Here is a 25,373-nt window from a genome sequence, read left to right on the forward strand (position 1 = left end):
AGATTATCATATTGAAATATTGGATCCTAATGGTTGTTTGTGTTTGGTCTTTCAATGGAATTATATTTTTTTGGGCAAGTCTGAGATGATAAAAGGAGGGCTTTGTAAGCTTGGGTTTAGAGGTAAGGTGGGCTATGTCCTTTCTTATACTTACTAATTTTTCTTTTAAAAAGGGGTTGATAAAATTTTAAGGTCATTAATCTTTTACCTAGAGTATATATATGAAGAATTTAGGGTTCATTTGGTTTGCAGAAATAGAGGTTTAGAATTAGAATTGGAATGGGTCATTCTGAATCCAACTGTTTGGTTGGGTGGAATCAGAATGCCATTCCCACATTTGAGGGAATGGCCATTCTGTCCCCTTCTCTTGGAGATGAAATCCCGTTTCAGTTGATTTTAATTCATATTCCAATTACTGTCTAAACCAAATAGACTTTGGGAATAGATTATTCCAATTCCAATTTTGAACCAAACATACCTTTAATATTTTATATTTATATACATTTATTATACATGTATAAATTAAAAGTAATTAATTTTATAAAATCTTTTGTCATTTTAAACAAAATAAGGCAGATATGGATTAAATCCAAATGCAATATATTGAACTTAGATCCAAAGATTTGATAATCAGATTGAATGTAGATGTAGGGGATGTTTGGTTCCATTAGTGTTTATTGAAAAAATGCCACCACATCAACGCCATATAGGCATTGACATTTATTGCAAATGAAGCAAAATAAAACAATTGTTTGGTTTCACCCATTAACAAATAAATGGTAGAAAACTGAAATGCTTTGATTTTTGTGCATGGAGCATTTGGGGAAATGTCAAATTTTTGTTTCTCCCAAGGCCTCAGCATTTATTGAAACCAAGTGTTGATGTGACACACTTTAATGGGTATTAATTTGAGGTGGAGAATAAAAAACGTTTAAAGTGAAATTCAACCAAACAACAAAAATAGGAAACGTTTAAAGTGAAAAAGTGCAAATAAACGCCCATAGAACCAAATACATACGTAGCTTGATCTACTCTAAACTTGATCCCGTTACATCCTAAGGTCTGTGTACCCTTTTTTCCTTACTTTTGCCTTTTTCTGTATTTATTTTCTACCACTTTACCAACCACTATAGTCCACCTCTCTCCTAACTTGTTTCCAATTCTTAAGCCACCTACTTTCTTCCTCCCACCCAAAACTATTTTCCCTCCTTAAATACTCCCTCCCCCTCTAAAACTCTCTTTTAGCCATCATGGTGTTCCCCATTGCCAAATGTATATGGTTTTGTTGAATTAAAAACAAAAGTGATGAGGGCGGATTTGGCCCTCCAATGACATTGTGATAGATGGCATCTTAGAATAGTTAGATGACACCTAGATACCACATAAGTGATGATTTGGAGTCCTAGATTGCGGTTCGTCTTTACCCCGACCTGGTGACTTGCCTTTATCGCTGACCTGGCAACCTGCCTTCACCGTCGACCTGGCGACTTGCCTTTATGCCGACCTATCGACCTCGACCACAACTTAGGTCAATTTGTAGCACTTCGTCCAGGGTTAGGCTGTAGCACCTCGTCACTGGCCGAAGTGACCTCGACGCGAGGAGTGACCTCCCTCGAGGGCTTGCCGACCTGACTGGGGACCAAGCGGTGACCTACGAGATGTGCTCGCCAACAAATTTGGCATGCATATCCCAATGCTCCTAGGATTCTCAAAAGTTAGCCCATGTACCGAATGTTCTGAAGGATGGTCAACGTGCATGCGGTTACCTCTAAGGATCTCGGACCGATTAGGCACGACTTCTCGGAAATCTTGGATGAGGTGCGTTTGGCCCAAACCAAACAATGCCTATTTAAATGCACCAACCCCAATGACACAAGAGAGATGCAATTAAGCACATTCTAGTTGTCATACTTTATGATTTTTTAGCTCGCGATCTACTACGAGATTACTAACTTAATCATCGAAGCGACCTCGTCGGGTTAGCCACCCCAGGTCCTCTAACATTGATTCCTTGCAGGTTTCTTTGAAGAGCTACCTATCTCAACAATCAACTCAACTCAGCACCCAATCTACCCCCAGCTCGGCATCCAAGTCCTCATCCAGCAAAAATCCTCCACTTCGTCCTCTGAGTCATCGGCCACCTAAAAGTAGTCCGAACAATAGGGTGCTACCAAAAGACCCTTCATCAATTGGCACCGTCTGTGGGAAACGCTACAAGAAGGTAAGTTCTCACCTCTAAAAAGCTAAGTCCTTATCTTTCAGAAAGCTAAGATCTCACCTTTTAGAAATTAAAGTTCTCATTTTCTAATTTCCATTTTTTATGAACTCAAAGGCACTTTTGAGCAACATCAACATTCAGAGCGAATACCGATTACTAGGGGGCAAAAACATCTGTGATGAACCTGGAGAACTCCCCTATGACAATCAGACAAGTTCAGGCCAAACTTAGCATCCCAGTGCCCTAGATAAATACCCTGTTACTGCATGTGAATGCCCCTCTCCCCATGGTAGAGCCATCAGTAGTTCCTACTGGATCGAAGCGCGGCAGTTCCATGAGATGAAGCATAAATTTCCAGATGTGAGCATGGGAGCAGCTCGATGTATTCATGTCGATGTAGAATAGGCAACAGTAGAACGACCTTAACAACCAGTAGTCTGGCGACAAGAACGTCGAAGTAAGGCTGTCCCCGCAGGTCGAGCCAGTCATGGTTCCCGTAGGAAGTTGATGGCCAACAGACCAAGCAGCTCTACCGACTTTATTTTAGCCCAGATAAGCCTCATCAGTTATCTTCGCGAGGTCTTCCCTATAGATTGAATACTTCGCGGCTCCCGTGGGAGTTAGCGGCCAACGAACTATGCGAACACCCTTGCGGGTCGAGCCCCTCAAGGCTCCCAAGTGAGTTGGCAACCTACAGTTAGTAGAGCTGCTCCCGCAGGTCGAGCAACCTATGGCTTCTTGTAGGAGTGGACGACCAGTGTCATTACGAGGCTGCTGCAGTGTAGCCATGGCCCTGAACTGCCCACTCACACCAACAACAACATTATGCCCTCGCAAGGGGGGCAGAACATGTATGCCGTGGTCTCACAAGTACTCAACCAGGAAGATAATCCCACGGGATGACGTAGAAGCAGCCATATGAGAAGTTACTACAGAATGACCACCTACGTAGGCGGAAAGGTTAGGTCGCACATCAGACAGATAATATTAAGGAGAGTGGACTATGAATTCGCTCCCAGAGCCTAAGGGCTAAAGTGTCGAGGTGATAAAGACCTCGGCACAACTTGAGACCCAGTTGCCCCTTTCGGCATGGGAAAAGTCAAGAATAAGGAGAGTGGACTATGAGTCGCTCCCTAGGCCTAAGGGTTATGGTGGCGAGCTGATAGAAGAACTCGGCACCACCCAAGACCCAGTCGCTTTAGCATGGGCAACCTAAACCCTAGTCGCTTCAGTAGTGGTAACCTAAACCCGAGTCGCCTCTTCGGCATGGACAAAATAAAAAAGCAATTCTCGTTCATCGGTGTGCAAACATGTTGGATACATTCCCTACAATGTTCGTGCCCCTTGGCTTAAATCAACCTCAGATTATTCCTAACTATGCCTAACCCACCAGTTCGGCACCTCAGGTGAGTGAATCCACACTTAAAATTTTTTTTTGGAGAAAAAGAAAGAGAGAAAAAGAAACAACGGAAGGAAGATTAATTCGGCACAAGAAAGAAAAACAAAGGAAAGACTAATTCACTTTCAGCATCATGACGGACGCAAACTTGGTCGATCTCTTCACGGTCGACCTCCACCTTGGTTCCTAGCTCCGCATTGAACTCGTCGGCTACTCTTTTGAGAACCAGCTCGAGAAACACTGCGTCGAAGTCTACCTAGATGGAGCGACCTAATAAAACAACTACACAAAACCCCTTCTTGAGGACAACATGATGAGTTTTGCTCTTGAGGTACTTAGTTGGACTGTAGAACCCTTTGATGGTCACATCCCTAATAAGGTAGATGCCCTCGGGGTACCTGCTCCACCTCTCCTCGAGTAGATGAATTCGCTCTCGTGCCCCGATAATCAAGACGGCGAGGTCCTACGTAAGGCTACAAACACTTGAACTCTTTCGACCTGAGAAGCAAATTTGACCGATGCTTACGACTACGAGCTTATCAAATCAGTCATTCCAAGCCAAAAGGAGCGATCTACTCCCTTCACCGAGCTACTTTCAACTTGGGAGTGGGGGGCAATTGATGAGGGCGGATTTGGCCCTCCAATGACTTTGTGACAGATGGCATCTCAGAATAGATAGATGACACCTAGACACCACCTAAGTGATGATTTGGCGATCTGCCTTTACTGCCGACTTGGCGACCTGCCTTCACCATCGACCTGGCGACTGCCTTTACGTCGTCCTAGCGATCTCGACCACAACTTAGGTCGGTTTGTAGCACCTCATCCAGGGTCAGCCTATAGCACTTCGTCACTGGCCGAAGTGACCTCGATGCGATGAGTGACCTCCCTCGAGGGCTTGTCGACTTGACTGGGGACCAGGCGGTGACCTGTGAGATGTGTTCGCCGAAAAATTTGGCAGGCATATCCCGATGCTCCCAAGATTCTCAAAAGTTGGCCCACGTATCGAATGTTCTGGAGGATGGTCAACGTGCATGGCGGTTACCTCCGCGGATCTCGGACTGGTTAGGCATGACCTCTCGAAAATTTTGGATGCGGTGCGTTTGGCCCAAACCAAACAATGCCTATATAAAGGCACCAACCCCAATGCCATAAGAGAGAGGTGAGTAAGCACATTCTAGCTGTCATACTTTATGATTTTTTAGCTCACAATCTACTATGAGATTACTAACTTAATCATTGGAGTGACCTCGCCGGATTAGCCACCCCGGGTCCTCTAACATTGATTCCTTGTAGGTTTCTCTAAAGAGTTACCTAGCTCAGCAATCACCCCAGCTCAGCACCTAATCTACCCCCAGCTCGGCCTAGTCAACTCGGCATCCAAGTCCTCATCCAACAAAAATCCTCCACTTCGGCCTTTGAGTCATCAGCCACCTGAAAGTAGTCCGAACAACAGGGTGCTGCCAAAAAACCCTTCATCAAAAAACAAAACCATTGACATGTGGTTTGCTAGTTGAGTTGTATACTGAAGGAATTTAAACAAGTAGGAAACTTCCTTTTAACTACATTGCAAATTAGTTTGAGCTTCAAAGGAGTCATCATTATTGACATCATCAGCTAACCCTTGTCCTAACTATAGGGTTCTGGGATGGGAACATCACTTTTTGGCCCATTACTAACACGGAGACATTAGCTTTACTTCGCTCTTAACATGGTCAGACGAAAGCATCCCACTTCCTCTTGATTTTCACATGTCAACAACCATAATGCTGTCTGCATTTGGTTTGATAGAATATATGAGATAAGTAGAAAGTTGAGGAGTTTGGTTGCAGTGCAATTTATTTGCACTAGAACGAATGCATAGGAGTGCAAATGAAAAAAAAAAAAGAGAAGCAAATTCTCGTTTAATTTTGTTTTGGGTTTAACTTTGTCCTGCTTCATGTCTTAATTTATTTCATTTGTACTACAATCAAACAAAATAAGCTAAAATTTGTACCAGTGCAAATTTATTTGCATTGTAATTAAATACAGCCTTAAAGAATTTTAGAAAATGGGTCCCACTAAGACAATGGAAAGACACGATACCAGAAAAAAACTTGTAACCAATCAACCTGTATCACAAAATTTGTAACCAATCAGGTGATATTTATCAAAATTCACGGAAGGTTTTGATTGGTCAAACCCCTTCTGGCATCATACCTTTGAGGCCGCATAGATTTTCCCTTCAAAAGTTTGTTAAAAACCTTCCCTCAACTTTCTATTTTCTACCAAACCAAACATTGCCTAAATTCTAAACCCTAAAATCAAAGTGTAAAGTGCAATTTGGTTAGGAGCAAGTATTTTCCTCTCGAAGCATGTTTTATATGGTTTAGATGCTAATGACAGACAAGAAATGATCATTATGAGGACTGGCTTGGCATTATTCATCACCAAATTCCTCACCTCTTCCTAAATTCATAAAAAAAAAAAAATTCTTAGTTGTTGCCAGATGTTCTAGTTTGGCCTTCTTTCATAGATAATTTTTAATTTTAAAATTTGAACAAATTGGGAATTATTATTAATTGAACAAAAGACCCTTGATTGTCGGGATCAACCAAGAAAAATCTCATTGACCAATGATAAAAACCCTACTGTCTATATCATTTATTGACTAAAAAATATAATAAGATTTTCTTTGCTCTTGTCTCAATTTCAAGTCAATGAATGACACAGACAAATTTCCATTATGCAACCAATTAAGAGTTTTTTATATTCTCTTTTCTTTGAGGGGTGTTAGGGCTGTTAACGGGTCGGGCAGATCCAACAGACAAATCGAAATCGAACTGAACCAGGGGTTGGGCCTGCATTATGCTTCCTCATTGCAATTGGGTCAGGATTGGTTTTGGACCTTTTGGTTGTGATGTCTAAATGTGTTAATTTGAAAAAAATAAGTAGGTTTGTTGTCAAATCAGAGGTTCAGAACTGATTTGCACGTTTACTTATGGGATCAGGTCCAGGTCTACTCTGACCCGGACTAGACCTGACCCATTTGAAAGCCCTAGGGAGACTCTTGGGGTAAGAATGCAGACTCAAATGATTGAACCTCCAAATAGATCCATGGGGCTATGTTTGATTTCGTAGAAAATAAGAGAGAAACAGAAAGAAAGTTGAGGTGAGGATACTGGTAGAGAATTAGTGTTGGTTGATCGTTGGGAAGAGTTTGGATTTTCTCTCAAAGAAATTTCCTCACACCCATCTCAGAGCATACTGCAGCTGCACATCAAGAATATCTCTCATACTTGTATATTTTCATCATGGGAGATGTTTCCAATGCACGGTTATAATTCCATTGATGTTTTCAATGCGTCAAGCCTTTGGCTGTTGATGCCTGAATACTTAAACGTGTGGATAGTGGATACTGTTTTTCTTTTCTTTTCTTTTAGTTTTTTTTTTTTTGAGAGAGAATAAATAAATGACCACAATCATCCTTTAAAACAAGTTTTTTTTTTCTTAAATAGAATTCTTGAATGACCTGTTTTTAATTTTTTTCTATGTTATGGCTTTCTTTATGTTTTGTTTGTGTTTTGGTTTGGTTGGGGAGCAAGAGCAATAATAGTGATACAAATTTAGGGTCATATATGTAGACCATTAATCTCCACATGAAACAAATAGGGCTGTCAATGGGTCAGGTAATATATGTAGTCCGTAGGTCATTCGTATCGCACCAATACAAATTTGTATTGGCATGTATCGTATTGTATTGGCCGATATGCACCAGTACAAGATGATACACATGAAACGCAAACTGCAGCTATGCTTGAACCCAAGTCTTTTGGACACACTATCTTTCGCCACACTCTAAACCATCAAGCCAGGCTTTATCTTGTATTATTAAAAAGAATAAAATAAATTTTATTATGCTTTTGTGTCAACTTACAATTTAAACAAAAAGCACGTGTTTATATTTAACAATTCTTACTATTCCAAGCAATAATATTCAAAAATAGTATTTTATAAATTAATAGAACAAATAATCTATCAAGTCCATATTTATATAAAAGATGATTTTTAATACTAATAAAATTATACAAATAAAATATTAATAATAAAATAATTAGATTAATATTTAAATTGCACATGATATGCATTTAAAATATTTTTATATATTTGTAAAAGTTATTAATTAATATTTTAATTTACATTAATAAGTAATAACAACATATTTATTATTTATAAAAAATAAAGATATTGTTTACAAAATATTGAAGAATATAATATTAAATCGAATCTATCAAATTCACTAATCTATATTTATTTAAAAAATGAATTTTATTTTTAATTATTTATAGAAATAAAAATATTAACAATGGAATAATTATTTTAGTAATTAAATTTATAAATTTGTATAGGATATGTAGCTTAGAAATTTTAACAAGTCTGATATACTTTAAGTTAATATTATATTTTTGTGAATTATTAATTGGTATTTTAATTTTCAATTAAGAATTTAATATTTACTTGATTTTTTTGTTAATATTAAAAAATAAAATAGTAAAATAAAAAATAAATTATATAATAATTAAAATATAATATGCACATGTGTTTAGTGTCTTGGACTTTTGATTGATGCATTATAAATAAAGTTATATGATATCTAGGCATCCCGATATATTAATTGTAATATATTTTTTCATATACACCATTAAAATATATATTTTTATGTATTTATATACTATTTGAGACTATTTTGGTCTTAAATTTAGTGTCATTAATATATTTGTAGAATTTATATGTATTTCCCTAATGTATTCATCTGTTTTCATATTTTTTCATCTGTATCCATGTATTTCCAAAACGTATTCATATCCGAATTCTCCAATACAATACTCAATGTCGACACTTTAATCCTTGATCCTATCGATTTGGGCTCATCGGGTCCATTGAATCGGACCCAACCCATTGACAGCCCTGTAGAACCAGATTTGCCTAAACACATAACCATATATAAATGTCTATATGAAATGATATAACACATTTTCATAGTAAAGTTGGTTTAAGTATTGTATTATCAACTAAAAACTGCTGGTGCTATTTCAGGCTGCATTTGTTTCTCTGAAAAATGAATTAGTTCGAGATATTTGAATTATATTTTCTTACCATTTATATCAAAACAAATTAGAAGAGACATAAAACAAAATTTTCCTACAGAAAAGGTGGAAATGATAGTTAGATATTTTAACCTGAACAAATTACGCTCATTTAATTTTATGGAAAACAAATAGTCCTAATTGATATTTTACCTCTATTTTTTTTTAAATTATATAATGTTTTGGCTTAATTTATTCATTGTAATAATAATTTAAAAAAACATGATCCATGACTGATCCAAATTCAATGGATAAGATTCAATTAGAATCCGAGTATAATATATGATTGAATACATATCTAGTTAGATATATTATCATCATCTAAGACTATTCCTAGAGGTGTAAAGTGGGTCGTGCCGCCCTCCCCGGTGGAAATTTTGGAGGTCGGCTCGGCACGGCCCACGACCTAGGCCCAGGTGGGCCTGTGCCGTGCTGTGCTGCGGGCCTGGGCCGGGCCGGGTTGTAGGCCGTGCCGTGGGCTTGGGCCGTAATGGGCTGGGCCATAGGGCGGGCCTTGGGCTTGGGCTGAACCGGGCTAGACTCACTGAATGGATTATTGTCATATCAGGATCAAGATTTAGGATAGGATACAAATAATAAATTATTAACGAATTTACGATTACCCAAAGAAGAAATAAATAAAAGTATAAAACAATTCAAATAGGAATTTAAGAATTTTATTTCATTTAAAGTTGAATGAATAATGACACAAATTACAAAGCATACAATTATACAAATATTGAAATTATGAAATAGACAATGGTTGGGTACTTCATAAACTTCATACTTGGATGAATGAAATATGAAAATGGAATAAATTAATAAAATATAAAAAATACAATAGAGAATTATAGACTATATAGACTATATAGTTACAAATTGAAAATACAAAATTACATTAATAGCAAATAAATTAAATAAAATTAAAACAAAATTTACAATAATTTGACAAAATAAAAAATTGTGGGTTATTTGTTAAAATTTACAATTTAAAGAAAATTTACATATACATTATGATCAAAGCATTCACACACACTTTCATCATCCGCTTCAGGTGAAAAATGAAATATCCGGTGTATGTAGTACTATAGTAGTCTGTAGTATCATGCCCTCCTTTGTCTTATAATTGTAAAGTTGTTATCTACATTCTGCATCATGATTCATGACTAGTGCCGTAGTGTGGTACTTGCAGTTCCTGCACTATAACAACTAAACAAGACTCCGATGGAACTATATAGCCTGTAGACACCAGAGGGGTTAGTAGATCATGGATCACGTTCCATGGTGGGATTGGCGACGAGAAATGTTCTCCGAGACTCCGATTTCTCCCAATATTTTTAAAATTTATTTTTCATTATTTCAAAAATTCATTTAAATTGTGGGTTATTTCTTCTTCCTTTTCATGTGTGAGAAAATGTCTGGTCAAATGGATAGTACCACCCTTGCTACAATAGCTAAAGTCTTTTCTACATTTTTGGCAAACTACTCTTTTTCCCTTCCCCTCAACATCCTCTATTTTAAATATTCTCCAAATCGGGCTACTAAACTTGGGGCTTTGTGAAGAGCTAGCCATTTATTTCCAAATTCTAAAAAAATAAAATTAATTTAATTGGACTTACCCCGGAATCCTAGATTGCCGGTTCAGAATCCCAACTTGATTTTAACGGTTAAAGCCTTTCAACATAACAACGCCCAATGCTCCAAGCCTCCCAAATTGCTAACTTGGAGAATTAGACAATCAATCAATCAGACTATGAGACTATTAGAGTTCACTCAGATTGCAGAGAATGTATGAGAGACTGAGAGTCTGAGAGATTGAGAGAGGAAAGACTGAATAATTAAGAGAATAACTTAATAGAAGAATTGTTGAATGTTGATTGTTGAATTGGTGTGATGAGAATGGTGGAGGATAGGGCTATTTACAGGAATTGAACATAATTCAATTGCCCAAAATACCCAAAAAACTAGTTGTTATTTAGTTGTTGGGAAGGGTATTTTGGCCATTGTAAAGTTATTTATAACTTTACCCAAAAAGCCCCCCTAAACTAGTTGTTATATAGCTATTAAGGGGCATTTTTGTCATTCCCATAAGCAAAAATGCAAAATATACAAATACTCCCATAATATAACTGTTTATAGCTGTTGGGGGGGGTGTTACAGAAATATCCCCCCCCAAAAAAAAAAATTGAAACTAGCCGTTGGACCCCTTTGGGGGGGGGGGGGGGGTGTGTAAGGTAAAGTGGGCCGTGTCGGGGGGGGCACCAATGGCTATATTTCGGGCGGACCGAGCGCGGCCCGCTACAGGCTGTGCCGGGCCATAGGCCTCGAACCCCCAGCCTGGCACGGCCCGTACCGTGCTGTGCCGGGCTAGGCCAGTCCAAAATTGTGTTGGGCCACCCCGATTTACCTCTAACTACTCCCACTATATAGGGTCAATCTGTTCTATTTAGTGCCATATTTAAGGTGTAATTTAACATTTTCGGAGAGTGCCTTAGCATGAACATAAAAAGACATCAGAATCCATGACTAATAGAGTTTGGCAAAAGTTTTAGTACTAAACGCCAACTTGATGCAACCCTCCTCTATCTAAGCTTGCAACCCTTGGTGTAAGAGAAACTCACACTAGTGGAGTTAATACATATCTAGATGTATCTAATGCTGCATTTGACATTCCTTATTTTAAGGTTTCATCTCCTTTTCGCTGTTAAAATGCCCTTATTAACATCGAATTTTAAACCGAGAAAAGGAGATAAATCCTTAAAATAAGGAATGCCAAATGCTGCCTAAATTCCAAATAACCTATTGAATGCCCTTTTTTGGTAAAAGAGTTGAATGCCCTATTCACCATCACCATAAAGAACAATTCCCTTTGTAAATTGGGGGTCCACTTTTTTAATTTGTATTGGACTATGAGCTGGTTCTGCAACCACATACCATCTGAATTCAATGGATGAGTACTTGGGGTACCTCAATTTCCTACCTTGTTATTTTTTTTTCTACTTTTGTTGGGACACAAGCCTTGTGGGTCCTCCATGGGCCACTGACAAGGCAATATGAAGCTACTCTGGACAAAGAAGAAGTTTGATGAAACCAATTTTTGCTACCTAGAGAAGTGGGGAAGATAAATTCTTGTTTGTTTACCTTGAGTGTTGTTAGATTACAAGAGCCCTTGTCTAACCACAATTTCAGTAACAAACAAATACTTCTCTCTAGTGCTGCAATACTGCATCTCTTCCTCCATACACACTCAATAATTCAACACCTAATCATGGTGCTATATCATCATTTTCCCTTCTTTCCTTTTGGAGTGGGTCATGCCTTTGTTTTCTGCTAACCACCTCTCCTCCTTGAGTGTATCATGGTCTTTCTCTTTTGTATGGGCAAATTGTCACTTTAATCCTTTCTTTTCCTCTTTCTTTTTCACTTGAAATAACTCATGGCTGTGTTTGGTTTGATTGAAAATAACAGAGAAACAGAAAGTTGGGAGAAGTTGTTAACAAATTTTGTTTGTATCTCAGCTTTCTGTTTCTCTTTTATTTTATACCAAACCACACAGCCTAATGGAGTACATGTATGATCCTGAACTTTGTATCAGCTATATATTATCCCTCCACCCCCATCCTCCCAAAACCAAACTACAGACATAAAACACAAAAAAGAAACCCATAATCTTGGGTACAATAAAAATAAGAAAAAAACAGGTCATGCAAGAATTATTAGGTCATACCACCTTTCTTCTCAACAATTCAAATTAATCTTATAAATCTTTCTAAAATCTCTCTCTCTCTCTCATTCCCAATTACTTAATTCATCTCCCCCACCTAAAGCTTTTTCATAAACTCCTACTCTATCTCACATGTCCAATAAATCATCTAATTCTAACGTCTCTTATTGTATTGATATTCAAATTTGGGAAACACTATAGAAAGAAGATGGATCAATAAAATATAAATTTTTAGTTACCAATTTGAACAGATCTTGATTGATCCAAACTTGTACTGAATCTTTTATATAGATTTTTAGAAATATGTTTCAAAAATAAATTTTAGAAACACTATTAATTTTAGTATTAATTAACATGTTTTTGTTAAAATATTAATTTCACTATTAATTAACATGTTTTTATTAAAAATTAATTTCATAATTCATTAAATTTTGAATAAAATATTTTTATTATATTTAAAAAATTTAAAATTCATTAATTTTTTTATAAATATTATGTAAAAAATTTCACTACTAGTTTTCTAAAAATATTTTCTATGAATGTGAGTTGCGGCTTTGTCTTATAGCTCCATTGTGACAAACTTAAGTTTTGGAAGCATTGAGTGGTAGATCAAATAGATTAGGTTATTTCCCTATCTTTGCCAATTTTCAAAGAGAAGAAGAATGTAGAAAAAATGAACCAAGGGCCCAAAAATTGTCACGCATCAAGAAAATGAAGTTCTTGGGTTGAATTATTCGAATACCTAAAAACCATTTGACTCGCTAGTTTTAATTACTAGTTCATATTGAACTAGACTAATCTTATTTCCGGTTATGCAATTTTGAAAATGAAAAGAGCAAATAAGAGAAAAAAATCACTAAAAATTAGTTCTATTAATTAGAAAATATCATAAAAATAAAAAGGGAAGATAATAGAAAAAATATAAACAATTTTTTAATTAATAGAAAAAACTAATAAAATAAGGGAATTTTTTTTCTAAAAAACCATAAAATAACAAAAAAACTTAATTTTTATTTAATTGATAAAATAAGAGAAAATTTCATTAAGAATAAAAAATTAATATTAGACAATGCATAACCCAAGAACAATGCTAATATGGATATGGTTCGGCTTCGTCCAATTAGAAATGTCTTAAAACTCCTATCTAAATGTCACTTAACAAAGCCTGTGCATCCCATTTGAGAGTAATAAAATTAATAAAATAGTAAAAATTAAGACAAATAATAAAAATTAATATAAATTTACCTAACAACATGTAACTCAATAATAGTTTAGTTTGGACTTGATACCACTTGGCCCAATTAATATTGTCATAAGGCTTCTGCCACAATTTCTTTTAATAACACCCAAGCATTGCACGAATCCTGACTAATTTATTACTAGAAGAGACCCATGCAATGTATGGGTTGGTATTAAAAGATGCTCATATTTTATAGGCGAGTGATTACATTCATTTCCTAATAAAAAAGAAATTGAATTGTTTATGGGTGAGTTTAAATGGTTTCATATTTGATTTATTTTTATTTTAAAAACTTAAGGGGTTGGAAAATAATCAGAGGAGAGAGAGTAAGCCGATGTAGACAACTACATTATAAGTTAATAGAATAAGATTGATTGTTCCAATGTTTTTGAACTACCATTGACTTGAACGGTCGGACTGTTCGGCTTGAGAACTGTCCAAACAACTGTTTTCATTTTGCTCCAAACCCGTTAACCCAGGCGATTGAACCATCGACCCGTTTAGCGGTTTTCAGCTATTTTTTAGTTTTTTTGTCAGAATGAACCGCCTGTTCGAACCGAACGGTCAAACCATCGATCAAGAAACAAGTGACTAGAACAGTTCTGATTCCAAATCATTTTTTTAACATATTGGTTTATTCATTTGAACGTGATCACAGAACAAGGTTTATTAGGACGAAATCAGCCTCTCTTGCACAAGGAAAACTATTATTTTGTTCTTGGAATATCTCTCTTAAGGACCATAGCCTTCCTAAGCCAACCTTTCTCTCTCTCAATAAAAAAAAAGAAGAAAAAATATACCGTTCTGTTCATGGATATAAAAAGAGAAGGGCGATTACATCCAAGGCTGCTTCTCAATGACCAACCGACATTAATTCTCTACCAGTACCTTTGGTGTCTAGATGGTCAAGTGAATTGATTATATAACAACTTGAAACCCTAATAACTTTGCAATTGTTGATCGCTTTGTGAGTCAAACATTTGGTAATAATATGACCAGTGGTATAGGTACTAAATCAATTTGTATATTGTTAATGGTTAACTCTTATCCCTTCCAACTGGTATTCACAAAAGTTGGTCTTGATTTTTTTGTATATCAATTATTGGGGAAGTTTTATTTTAACGCTTTTCCCAACGGTTGAGCGTTTATCTATTGTATTGCTGATGTGGTGCCTAATGGCACCTAGTTGTCAATAAACTGTTTATCAAGTATAATTCTTGATTTTGAAGATAAATCAAATTCAAATATAATAAATGGAAGCTATACCAAATACATACATAAGGTAGCCAAAAATCAATATGAAAAGAGTGTTTGGCATGATGTTTCATAAATAATTGAAAAACTTTTGAGTCTACTAGTTTAGGGGCCATTACTTGGTGTAATGGAAAAATATTGGGTTGGCACGTATGAGAATGCGGGTTCAAGTATGAAAAGGATACTGTACCTAGTCTCCCCCTCCCAAAACCCTAAATATCTTGGGACCAATATTAGGTAACAGCCTTTTTTTTTTTTAGTTTAAATTGCAATGTAATGAATCAATTTGAGTAATTGATCTCCAATTAATCATCATAATATTTCTTTGGGTAAATTACAAAAACCCCCAGTATTAAGGGGTCACCAACAATTACCCCTTGAAGTTTCATTTGTGACATACCTGCCCCCATTTAACTTCCAAAAAGATTTTCATTCAGTTGTTGAAATTTTCTAAACCCCCAAACTATCGTTTTCTTTTTTATTTGAATGATTTATGATTCGATTAGGTTACTGGTTTAATAGATCCTTACGGATTTCTAGCTGGATTCAATATTCAAATGAAGTGGTAGAGGTTTCTTTCTGATAAACATAAATTTAAGATTCCATTTGTTTTTTTTTTAATTTATTTGAGAATGAAGTGGATAATTTTTATATTTTAAGATGAAGAGAGACATTTATGTTGGTGAAAAGAAACAAGAATAATATATTAATGAAATGATATTTGTTATTTTAACTAGTTTCATTCCGAGAAAATGGAGGTATTTTTGGATCAATGAAGGTATAAGAGAAAAGTGCAAGAAAAAGAAAATAAAAAATACTAGATAAATTAATGCATTCTATTATCTAACTTAACGAACAAAAAAAGTATTTATTGTAAAATAAAAGTTCAAATGTCTTTGTCGCAAATGAAAATTTAGGGGAAATTGTCAATGATCCCATATTATATGTGGCCTTTGTAATTTACCCTACTTATTATGATAAAATTTATCTCCCATCAATGTTGATCATGTGATGTACCAACAGTGGAGATGATATTAACATGAGCAATGATTTTGGACCTGGGAGTAGTTGGGAGAGAATGTATGATCTCGATTTAGGAAAGGGTGGTTGTTGATTTACGGGGCCCATCTCAAGCATTAATCTTCACATGCAGTGGCTAAATAGAAAGGTAAACAGAATCGATTGGATTTCACATGGGGTGTCCGGAGGACCACTCCATATTAGGGGCCGGATTGCCCGAATTGAAGAATTAATTCAATTACATTAATTGGACCCGGGCTAGGGTTTGGATCGAAATATTCAAATTTTGACAAATGCTAAACCTAATCCCACCCGACCCATGCTGCACCTACACTCAATGTCATTGTTGTTAGACTTGATTGGACCAGACAGTTAGACCATTTGGACCAAAAACAAGCAGCAGAAGTGGATTTTCACTTTTAATGCTTTGTTGATTTGGTCAAAGTTACCTCAAATACATGTATTAATATGTATTATAACCTATAGTATTTATTGGTTTATTTTGATTTAAAATAACTTCAAAAGATAATTTGAAATCACTATTAATTAATTAATTTATTTTTTACTTCAACCGATGGAGTGAATGAGTGATCAAGGAGAAGAGTTAGAGTAGGGTTGGGAATTTCTAAATTGATCACTGGGCCCCAACTCAACCCCAATGTAGTTTATTGATTGAAATTCAAATTCGAATTGGGTGTTTGTTATCTATTGCATTTATATTAGATTCGGATTAATATGGATTCCAATTGGATATTAAATACTATAAAAAATTAAATTAAAAATGATCAAAAAATTATATGTTATTGATAATCATAAGATATTTCATGAACAAAATGAATTGAAAAATATTTGTATGAAATGCGAACCTAAGACAATTTTTTTATTAAAACACAAAAAAAAAAATGACAAATTATTAAAAAGACAACATTGAAACAAAATTTACTGATGAATAAATGGATCAAATTTAGATCATCCTTAATAGGATTCAATTTGAATTTGGACAATTAGAAACCATTTGCAGATACGATGGCTGCAACTGCAATTCGAACTATTGGATTATCTTAGGAATACATCATGAGATATAGGGAATGGGATCTGCTCCTCACACATGGCCGCCTCACAGGCACATCCACCTTGCATTGGGGACATCTTTTGTGAATAAAAACTTACAAGGGAGATGTTCGCAATGTATGGTGTGAGGTGTTCTATGTGAGGAATAGATCCGGTCTCATGAGATAGAAATCCGGGATTGTCTACTTGATTCATTTCCGTACAATAGAATAATGCGCTACTTGATCAATCACACGAAAAGAAAATTGATGCTTTGTTATATCTACAAAGTTGCACCAAGTTTTTGATGTTTTAGTTTGATAATAGAAGGATGAAAAGACTTGAAGACGAGCATAAAAAAATATCAAAATTGTCAAAAATTGAGAAGCTTTAAATGAATTTTTTTGGTCTTTTTGTACATCTCAAATATCCTTTTAATCTGTTTTTTTAACAGCCCAACAGCCAAGATACTTACCAAACAGTTTTGATCTTTAAAGACTAACTCCAACAAGCTCAATATGTCTTTGGATCTACCGAACTATTGAGAAATCTACTTAAAAAGACTTGCCAAACAATGTCTAAATAGATAACTTTACTGTCTTTATACTAGTTTTTTCTTAATAGAGATGTTTAGAATTAAGGATGTCAACGAGTCAGATTTGATACAGGTTTGTCTCAACTCTAATCCGACCCTCCAATGTTACCACCTGAACCTGACCCAACCGAAGTAATATATATATATATATATATATATATATATCTGTGCCCATTCTGACCTTGTAGGGTTTAACCTGATATTGACCTGACCCGACTCACATCCTTTCTAAACAGATTTTAAAAATCTATAAAAAAATATTAAATTAAAATTTGATTTATGAGTTATAAGGTGTCACTTCAGAGAAGAGAAGGAAAACCAAAACTAAAATGAAAAGAAATCTCAAATTTTAAGGCTATTCTATATATGTAGAAGCATTATGACACAACCGAACAGGTCAATCAAACCCGAACCCGATTTAGCTTAAAGGATCAAAACTCTAACCCGATCTATATTTGAAAAAACCCGTTCCTATATGTTGGATCAATCCGGGTTTACCATTTGACCCGATTCATGGACATTGTCATTTGACATCCCTATTAATTAGAAATTCAGAATTAAGATGGGCCCACTTTGTCGACGAAGGGATGGACGACTAGGATTGATCAGAAAACTTTAAAACTAACCACGTGCCGAATGCGTTGGGTTGATGGGGAGTGGCCGAGTGGGGACACGGACATCAAAAGGAAGCAACCTCAGTGCTCACCAGTCACCAGTCACCAGTCACCCCTGCTCTGCTCGCTTTCCCCTAGTTGGGGGCAAAGCAAACAAAAGGTGGGAAGCAGAGCTGGAAAGTAGGACCCACGATCCACCAATCAATATATTTTAGGGACCCCCCAAAGTCAAAATCTGACGTCCCAAAACGAGTATTTGGGTGCTCCATTACCCCACTGGATCAGCGTTGTCTTGTTTTGTAGCGACTAGTACTAGTACTCTAGTCTAGTGGGCGAGAGCCGAGAGGTGAAGGAACAGCGTGGTGCAACAGTCGAGCTTTGAGCTGTATCAAATGGTTCAGATGCTTCCTGCAACCAACCAAGATTCTGCTCAATCAGCGCACAGGTTGGATTTTCGAGAAGCGTAGGAGGATTCGCAGTTCGATTGTGTCTTCGAGCTTCAAAGTTCTTCTTTTGTCCTGTAGTTCTTCTGCTTCTTCCTTCCTGCTTCTTATATCCACTCACTCTCACTCTATTAACTTTAATTCAAAACTTCGTTCTCTCTCTCTCTAACTCTTTCTCTGTCTGTGTCTGTGAATTACAGATTTTACCGCCTTCTGGGGTTTTGTTTTGAAAGGAAAAGAACGTTGCTGTCTGTCAGATTGTCAACTATAAATAGCTCTCCACGCCCAGCTCTGTAAATTTTCATCTTTGTCCTCGTTTTTCATGGATGTTCTCTGAGAATCCGGGATACTATAGGAGGAGAAGGTGATTGAAGGCCTGCCTGCCTGCCTTCTTTTCCCTCGACGACCAAGCACCGATCTCATCTCGCCTCTAGGTATCAATTTCTCTCGCTTGTTGTTGAATCTGGTTTTCCCTCGCTGTCTTGTTAGAGAATGTTGTTCTGTTGAAAATTATTGTTGATTGTTTTTTCTCTTTCGCCTGGCTAATTTTCGTTTTGAGTCTTGTTCCGTCCGGTCAATGTGTGAGAGAGGGAGAGAGTCTGTGTTTGTCTAGTTTTAGATCTGATGATCTCCTGGTAATGCTTCAAGATCTGAGCTGAGGAGCAACTGCATTCAACTTCTCTCCCTCTTTTGTGCTGGTTTGTGTTTCAATTACAGGATTCTAGAGCTCCAAAGTACAATGAAAAGGAGAAAAAAAGGAACACAGTTTTATGGTGGCATTGAGTCTCTCTTACTGTCGTCGTGTGAGCTCCGAGAAACTCCGACCGTCGGCCAGTAAATCGGAGATTCCTCCTCCTCTCTTCCTTATCCGAAATTATGAATCTCTCTCTCTCTCTCTTTCTCTCTCTGTTACGGAATCATGTCCGTCTTTTGAGGATAAAAGAAGGGAAGAGCTCAGAGCTAAGAGCTTTATCTGCTTCTTAGTCAGAGACTGCAGGTGTACGTCCCTCCCTGCCTCTCCACCGTTGGATTCTCCTCAAATTTCACGCTAACGAATTCAAAATCTCATCCAACGGTTCGAAGGTCCCAAAACGGAACGTGTTCCCCTTAACTCCTCAGAATATTCCCATACTTCTCCTTTATTTTTTCTTCATTTTAAATTACTGTTAAATGTGAAACATTATTTTAACGGATATCTGCATATCTGCCTTCTTCGGTTTTTGCAGAGGACGGGGACTTGACCTACTTGTCGCTTCTCCTTGTGCAACTTGTTCAACATGCCGAGGTCGAGGTAAGATTTTAGAATAGAAAGCTCATCTCCAACCGATTTGAAAATTGAAATTTCTATTTTTTATTGCTTTCTTTCTCCGAGGTCAGTAACCTCTTTCTTCTTTTATCAGTGATTCACTTCATATCCCATTTTCAAATTCCTGTAGCTAGATAGACTTGTTTCAGTCAATCAAAATCACAAACAGCTTCCTCGCCAAAATCTTAGATGGTTGTGATTGATTTTGCTTAAAAGTAGTAGTGGGCATATGAAGATCGCATCTAGGGATTCACCCATCTCAAGGATTAATTAGACTTTCGGAGTTTGGGGCCGTTCGATAACAGATGAAGTGACCGAAGCTGTCTTTTACTAAATATGCTATTTTTTTTTTCAATTTTTGTTGAAAAGTGAATATTTTTTTTTTATTTCCCAAAAACAGAATAAGCTATAAAGTTAAAAGTTATACCATACCCTCCAATATTTTATTATTTAATTATTTTATCCATTAAAATACAAAGCAACAAATCTTTCAATGATTTAAAAATGTTTTTGCTAATATATATCATTAATAAATTGATTTGAAAAGAATTTCCATGAGACTTCAGGTATTTTTTTAAAAACCAATCGTTACTAATAATTTTTTTTTTATGTAAGTATAAACATACATATATTTGTATTTTATTGTATGGATCATATGGAATTGAACTGGGGAGGATCCATATTCAATCAGATTGCTTTGGGATTGCTATAATTGAGTAAGATTTGAATTCGAATTTGGATGGGGGGGCATTGTTTGCATCCCTAAACTTGTTTATTAGTTCTACCAAAAAAAAACTTGTTTATTAGTACTGCCCCCTTTGGTCTCCCATTTTAAATTTGAAATTGGTAAGGACTTGACTCTTTAGAGGCCTCCTTCTTTCCCTGCACAAGAGAAGGGCCTTGTCTATTAATATGTTCTAAAATTTTGAGTGTCTACCTGAGCAAAGAACTAATGGCTACTGAGGCAAAAATTTTTACACCCATGAAAAATTATGAGAACCAAGAACTTTAGGTGCACAATTCCTTCAAAAGAAGTTGTTAATGTGCTTCACTGTTTTTCACAATCTAAAAGCAGTGCTTATTCGTCTATTTTCATTTTGAACACTGATCTCATTTGAGATGGTACAACGAATCAGAAATCCCATTAACTGATCCACCATCAGTTGGTAGAGAGATGGTAATTAACTTGTTTTCAGATATTATACATCAGGGAAAGATAACTCTTGCGATTGTTACATGCTACAAAGAAGGATAAAAGAAAAAATCAGAAAAATTAAGTATGAAGAAAAAAAGAAGAAGATATGCATGCCTTTTTTTTAATTATTAAAGATAAAAGGGGGAAAGTAACATAAGCTTCTCTTTAGTACAATTGTAGTAATTTTGTGTAATGGTGGTTGTGACGTAAAAACCCACTATAGTATTTTATTTTAAATTTGCAAATATGTTGTCATCTCAATGAAGTCTGCTTTCTATTTATTTTGCCTACCTTTTGCTGACTTAGTATTATAAAAAAAATGCAGCAAAAAATATCAGCATGACCTACTTTTAAAATGAAAATGTATAGCCACTATTTTCGAATTATGAAAATGGTAATAACCCATTAATTATACAGAGCCTGATGAGCCTGTTTTCATGCGAAAACTACCATTTAAAAACATCCATTCGAAGACCACCACCTTAGGTTGTGTTTGGTATCATTATTGTTTTTACTAGAAGTATTTGGGGTTTATCAATACAAAAATTTTTTAGAAATTATCTTGTCATATAACCTCAGATAATCACTCTCACTAAAAAAATGTATGCATTATATTGTTATTGGCATTTATAATAGAAATATCAAATTTGATGTTTGATGAAGAAGTAATTATACCGGCATTTAATACTAATATAAACAGTGGCCTATTTTATAAAAAATATGCAGGAGTGGACAATACATAATGCGATCGCACAGTTTGGGTTCAGTCCACCTCAAAATTTTGAGTTCAGTCCACCTCAAAATTTATAATGCGATCGCACAGTTTGGGTGAGCGTCAAGGGAGAAAGATTGGGGAAAGATTCTCAATTCACGGGGATGATGTTTAGGGGGGGATAGATAAATACATTTGGGTAATAAATGAATTCTGAGGTGGAGTGGACAATAAAAAGGCCAAATGATTCTAGTAAAAGCAGCAACTATACCAACCACAACCTAAGAAAATTCTATGTAGATGCAGCCAATTTAATTTGGTTATAATTCCCTCTTTTCATCTTGATGAGAAGCAAAAGCACTTCCAAGCAATGGCCACCTCACTCCACCTTTTACTTTACGTGGAAGTTGATGGGCACTGGGCAGGACGGATGGCTTTTGATGTCCATGATAGGACCACGTACTTTTGGACCATTGTTGTTGAAATGCTACTATAGTCCTACATCCTATGGAGGCCAAGATCTGTTGATCAGTTGGGCCTCAGTTCAGTGTGGCCCTAGTCACAGTTCTAGTGAGAATATTGAATTCTTTAGCTTTCTGAATTGTGTTAAATCTCATTCAGGGTGGGATGTGGATTGGTTCCAGTCTGATGTCAAAAGTAAATTTTCTTATATTATGAATCAAAACTTGTTTGTTTGAATCGAAATTTAGAATAATGAAGTTAATATCATCATCTAAATGCCATTAATTTTTGTGTCCACTTGTTTTTTTTTTTTTGTTAACTTTTCTGTTGGAAGAACAGAGGGTCAGAATTGCCTCAGAGGAAAGCCACTCGTGCTCCAGTACATCTCAGGACGTCTGGTCATGAGGCTGATCCGCTTCACAATCGACCCACTATTGATCGAAGTCCAAAGGCGGGTGAGCGTCGATCTCCACGAGGAACTCAATCCGATCCGTTGCATCAAAAGAAGCTTGGCACCCGCATTACCGACCTGGAATCTCAATTGGGTCAGGCCCAAGAAGAGCTGAAGAAACTGAAAGAGCAGTTGGCTTCTGCAGAAGCTGCCAAGAGAGAAGCTCAAGAAGAGCTGGAGAAGAAGGCCAGGGAGCCAGTCGCCGAGGAGACCACTAAAGAAGTAGAAAAGCCACTTCCTCTAGAGGAAATCCATAATTCCAATAGGGAAACTAGCTTCAGCAATCCAGAAGAGAGTTGGTCAGAAACTGATGTTTTCGAAGTTCCACTGGATAATATCCCCTCTGAACCCAAGAGCGAGCTTACGAACATGACCGAGCAAGAAGAGAATGAAGCCGGTGAAGCTGAAGTTGGGTGTCACATTGCTGAAACTGAAGCAACACTAGTGTTAGAGCCGGTGAAACCACCATCGGATGACTGGGGCTTGGTGAGTGCAGAGATCATGTTGCTCAAAGAGAAATTGGCTGAGAAGGAGAAGCAATTGGAGGTGGTTCGGGAAGAGAACGAGCTTTTGAAAAGGAAAGTAAAGGAGGCAGCAGTGGAGTCAGCTGCATTTCTAGTTATGGAGGAAGAAACTGCTCTGAAGCTGGCTAAAATGGGAGAGGACCTGGAACAGAGTAAGGCGAATGTGGCTCGACTGAACCAGCAATTAGAGATGGAGGAGGGAGCAAAGGCAGCATTAGAGACAGAGATGAAGAAGCTGAGGGTGCAGACTGAGCAATGGAGGAAAGCAGCAGATGCAGGTGCAGCTGTGCTAGCTGGTGGAGTGGAGATGAATGGGAGGGTAGCAGGGAGGTATGGCTCGATGGAAAAGCATCTCAGCGATGGTGGGTTTGAAACGGCTGGTGGGTACACTGGATTTGTGGGGTCTCCAATGCTGGGAGATGATTTAGATGATGGATTTGGAAGTGGGAAGAGGAAGGGTTCCGGGATCCGGATGTTTGGAGACTTGTGGAAGAAGAAAGGGCAGAAATAGATCATACCCGAGCCCCTCTCTCTCTCTTTCTGCACTGAGTCTGTGCTTGGTGCTTTAAGCTTACTATTTGTGTCTTAATTGCGAAATAGTTGCTTACGGTTTCGCATATGGGCAGATTCTGTGTGCTGCTTTATCATCTAGCTAGGTGTGATAATCGATATTTTCCTGTTATTATTGATCAAATTGTTTCTTGTGATTCAACTATGACTAACCCATCTGGGTGTAATTGATAGCCACCTTTTACTAACGGATGATCTTAACCATGTAGCAGTCTTACCTCCAGATTTGAAGCTTTTGATGGTGTTGCTGAGCTCTACTACCTAATACATGATTTTAAGAACTTTGGTCGTTTTTCTTTCCAATTTTGTTTTGCATTTCAGACCCAACCCGGTCTCCAAAAACCCATCATTTTAAACTAGGAAAAGGAGAAGTTTAGCTTGCGAATTCTATGGTACAGAAAAGCATGTCTTCTGTTCTGTACTAGTACTGCAGATTTCACTTTCCACTGTAAAATGTTGCACCCAGTTTTGTAGTGTTGTCACCTGATACTGTTGTACATATGCTGTGAAACATCATTTCTTACTCTTAGCAAGCATGGGGTGCAATACTGCAATGTTACAGCTTCAGAGAATTAGATTACGGTTGTCAATAGATTTGGATTCAATCCGATAACATTGAATTCGGGCATCAATTACACCCAATTGGGCTGGATTTTTTTTATTTTTATTTTTCGATAAAGGTATAAAACCAATTGGACTCGATGGGACGGTAAATAATTTATTTTTATTTTGGATAGGATTCGTCGATCTGATGCTCTCGATCCAAGGTAGTTCTTGAACTGATGTCAATTGGGTAGAGTCGAGGTGGTAGGAAAAAGCCTTGTTTGAAGATATGCAAGAAAGAAAGCAGTCAGAGGCCCAAGGAGTTATCCCGGGGTAGATACTCCAACACTCAACTTAGTCGATGAAGGTGGGTGGTCGGGCCGAGTATTTAGAGAACAATGTTAGTCTGAGCAGAGTAACGGTATGGAAGTTAAGAGTTGAATCCTTTACCTTGAGCGGGGGGTACCTTTTTATAGCCAAGAACCCGTATTCTGGTCAGATGAGGTTTCTGAAGTTGTTGGGATAAGGTTAAATGCTGAGGTCTTCGGGATAAGACCTAATCCTCAGCGAAATTGCTCCCATTTACTCTCCTGTCTTAGTCGCACTTATCCACATGATGTGGTGCCGATGTAGCCAAAGAGATGAAGTAGACCAAGAAGATAACATGGCTGAGGTGATTGAGTGACCACGAAGGCGATACATAACATTCGGAACCAACTCAACCATAACCCAAACACATATCATGGTTCATGGAGACCATGAACATTTCATGGTGTTATGGTAAATTCTCAAACAGATCGTAGATCCCCCAATTGTCTTTTGATTTTAGGTGAAATCAGACCCCCTGATATCTTGAACCAACATTCGTTAATGGTATATTTATAGAGACCCCTGATATCTGGGACCAACATTTGTTAATGGTATTTT

The 25,373-nt window shown here is 36.9% G+C and overlaps 1 protein-coding gene across 3 annotated transcripts; it reads left to right on the plus strand.

Annotated features, from left to right (window-relative positions):
* The first annotated feature begins 18,552 nt into the window (after positions 1–18,552).
* LOC104610069 (interactor of constitutive active ROPs 4-like) lies at positions 18,553–24,126 on the plus strand. Of its 3 annotated transcripts, none has more exons than XM_010276557.2 (4): positions 18,553–18,685; positions 18,884–19,117; positions 19,910–19,974; positions 22,698–24,126. In XM_010276557.2, exons 3-4 carry the CDS (start codon positions 19,961–19,963, stop codon positions 23,842–23,844), a joined length of 1,161 nt encoding a protein of 386 aa, XP_010274859.1. In that variant the 5' UTR covers positions 18,553–18,685; positions 18,884–19,117; positions 19,910–19,960; the 3' UTR covers positions 23,845–24,126. The 3 variants fall into 3 exon arrangements, with proteins under 3 accessions (XP_010274859.1, XP_010274850.1, XP_010274840.1); XM_010276548.3 differs by having other exon boundaries at positions 18,560–18,744; XM_010276538.3 differs by having other exon boundaries at positions 18,568–18,760.
* The last annotated feature ends 1,247 nt before the right edge of the window (positions 24,127–25,373 follow it).

Source organism: Nelumbo nucifera, chromosome 4 (assembly GCF_055504915.1).
Source record: "Nelumbo nucifera cultivar China Antique chromosome 4, China Antique-T2T, whole genome shotgun sequence".
NCBI classification, from domain to species: domain Eukaryota; kingdom Viridiplantae; phylum Streptophyta; class Magnoliopsida; order Proteales; family Nelumbonaceae; genus Nelumbo; species Nelumbo nucifera.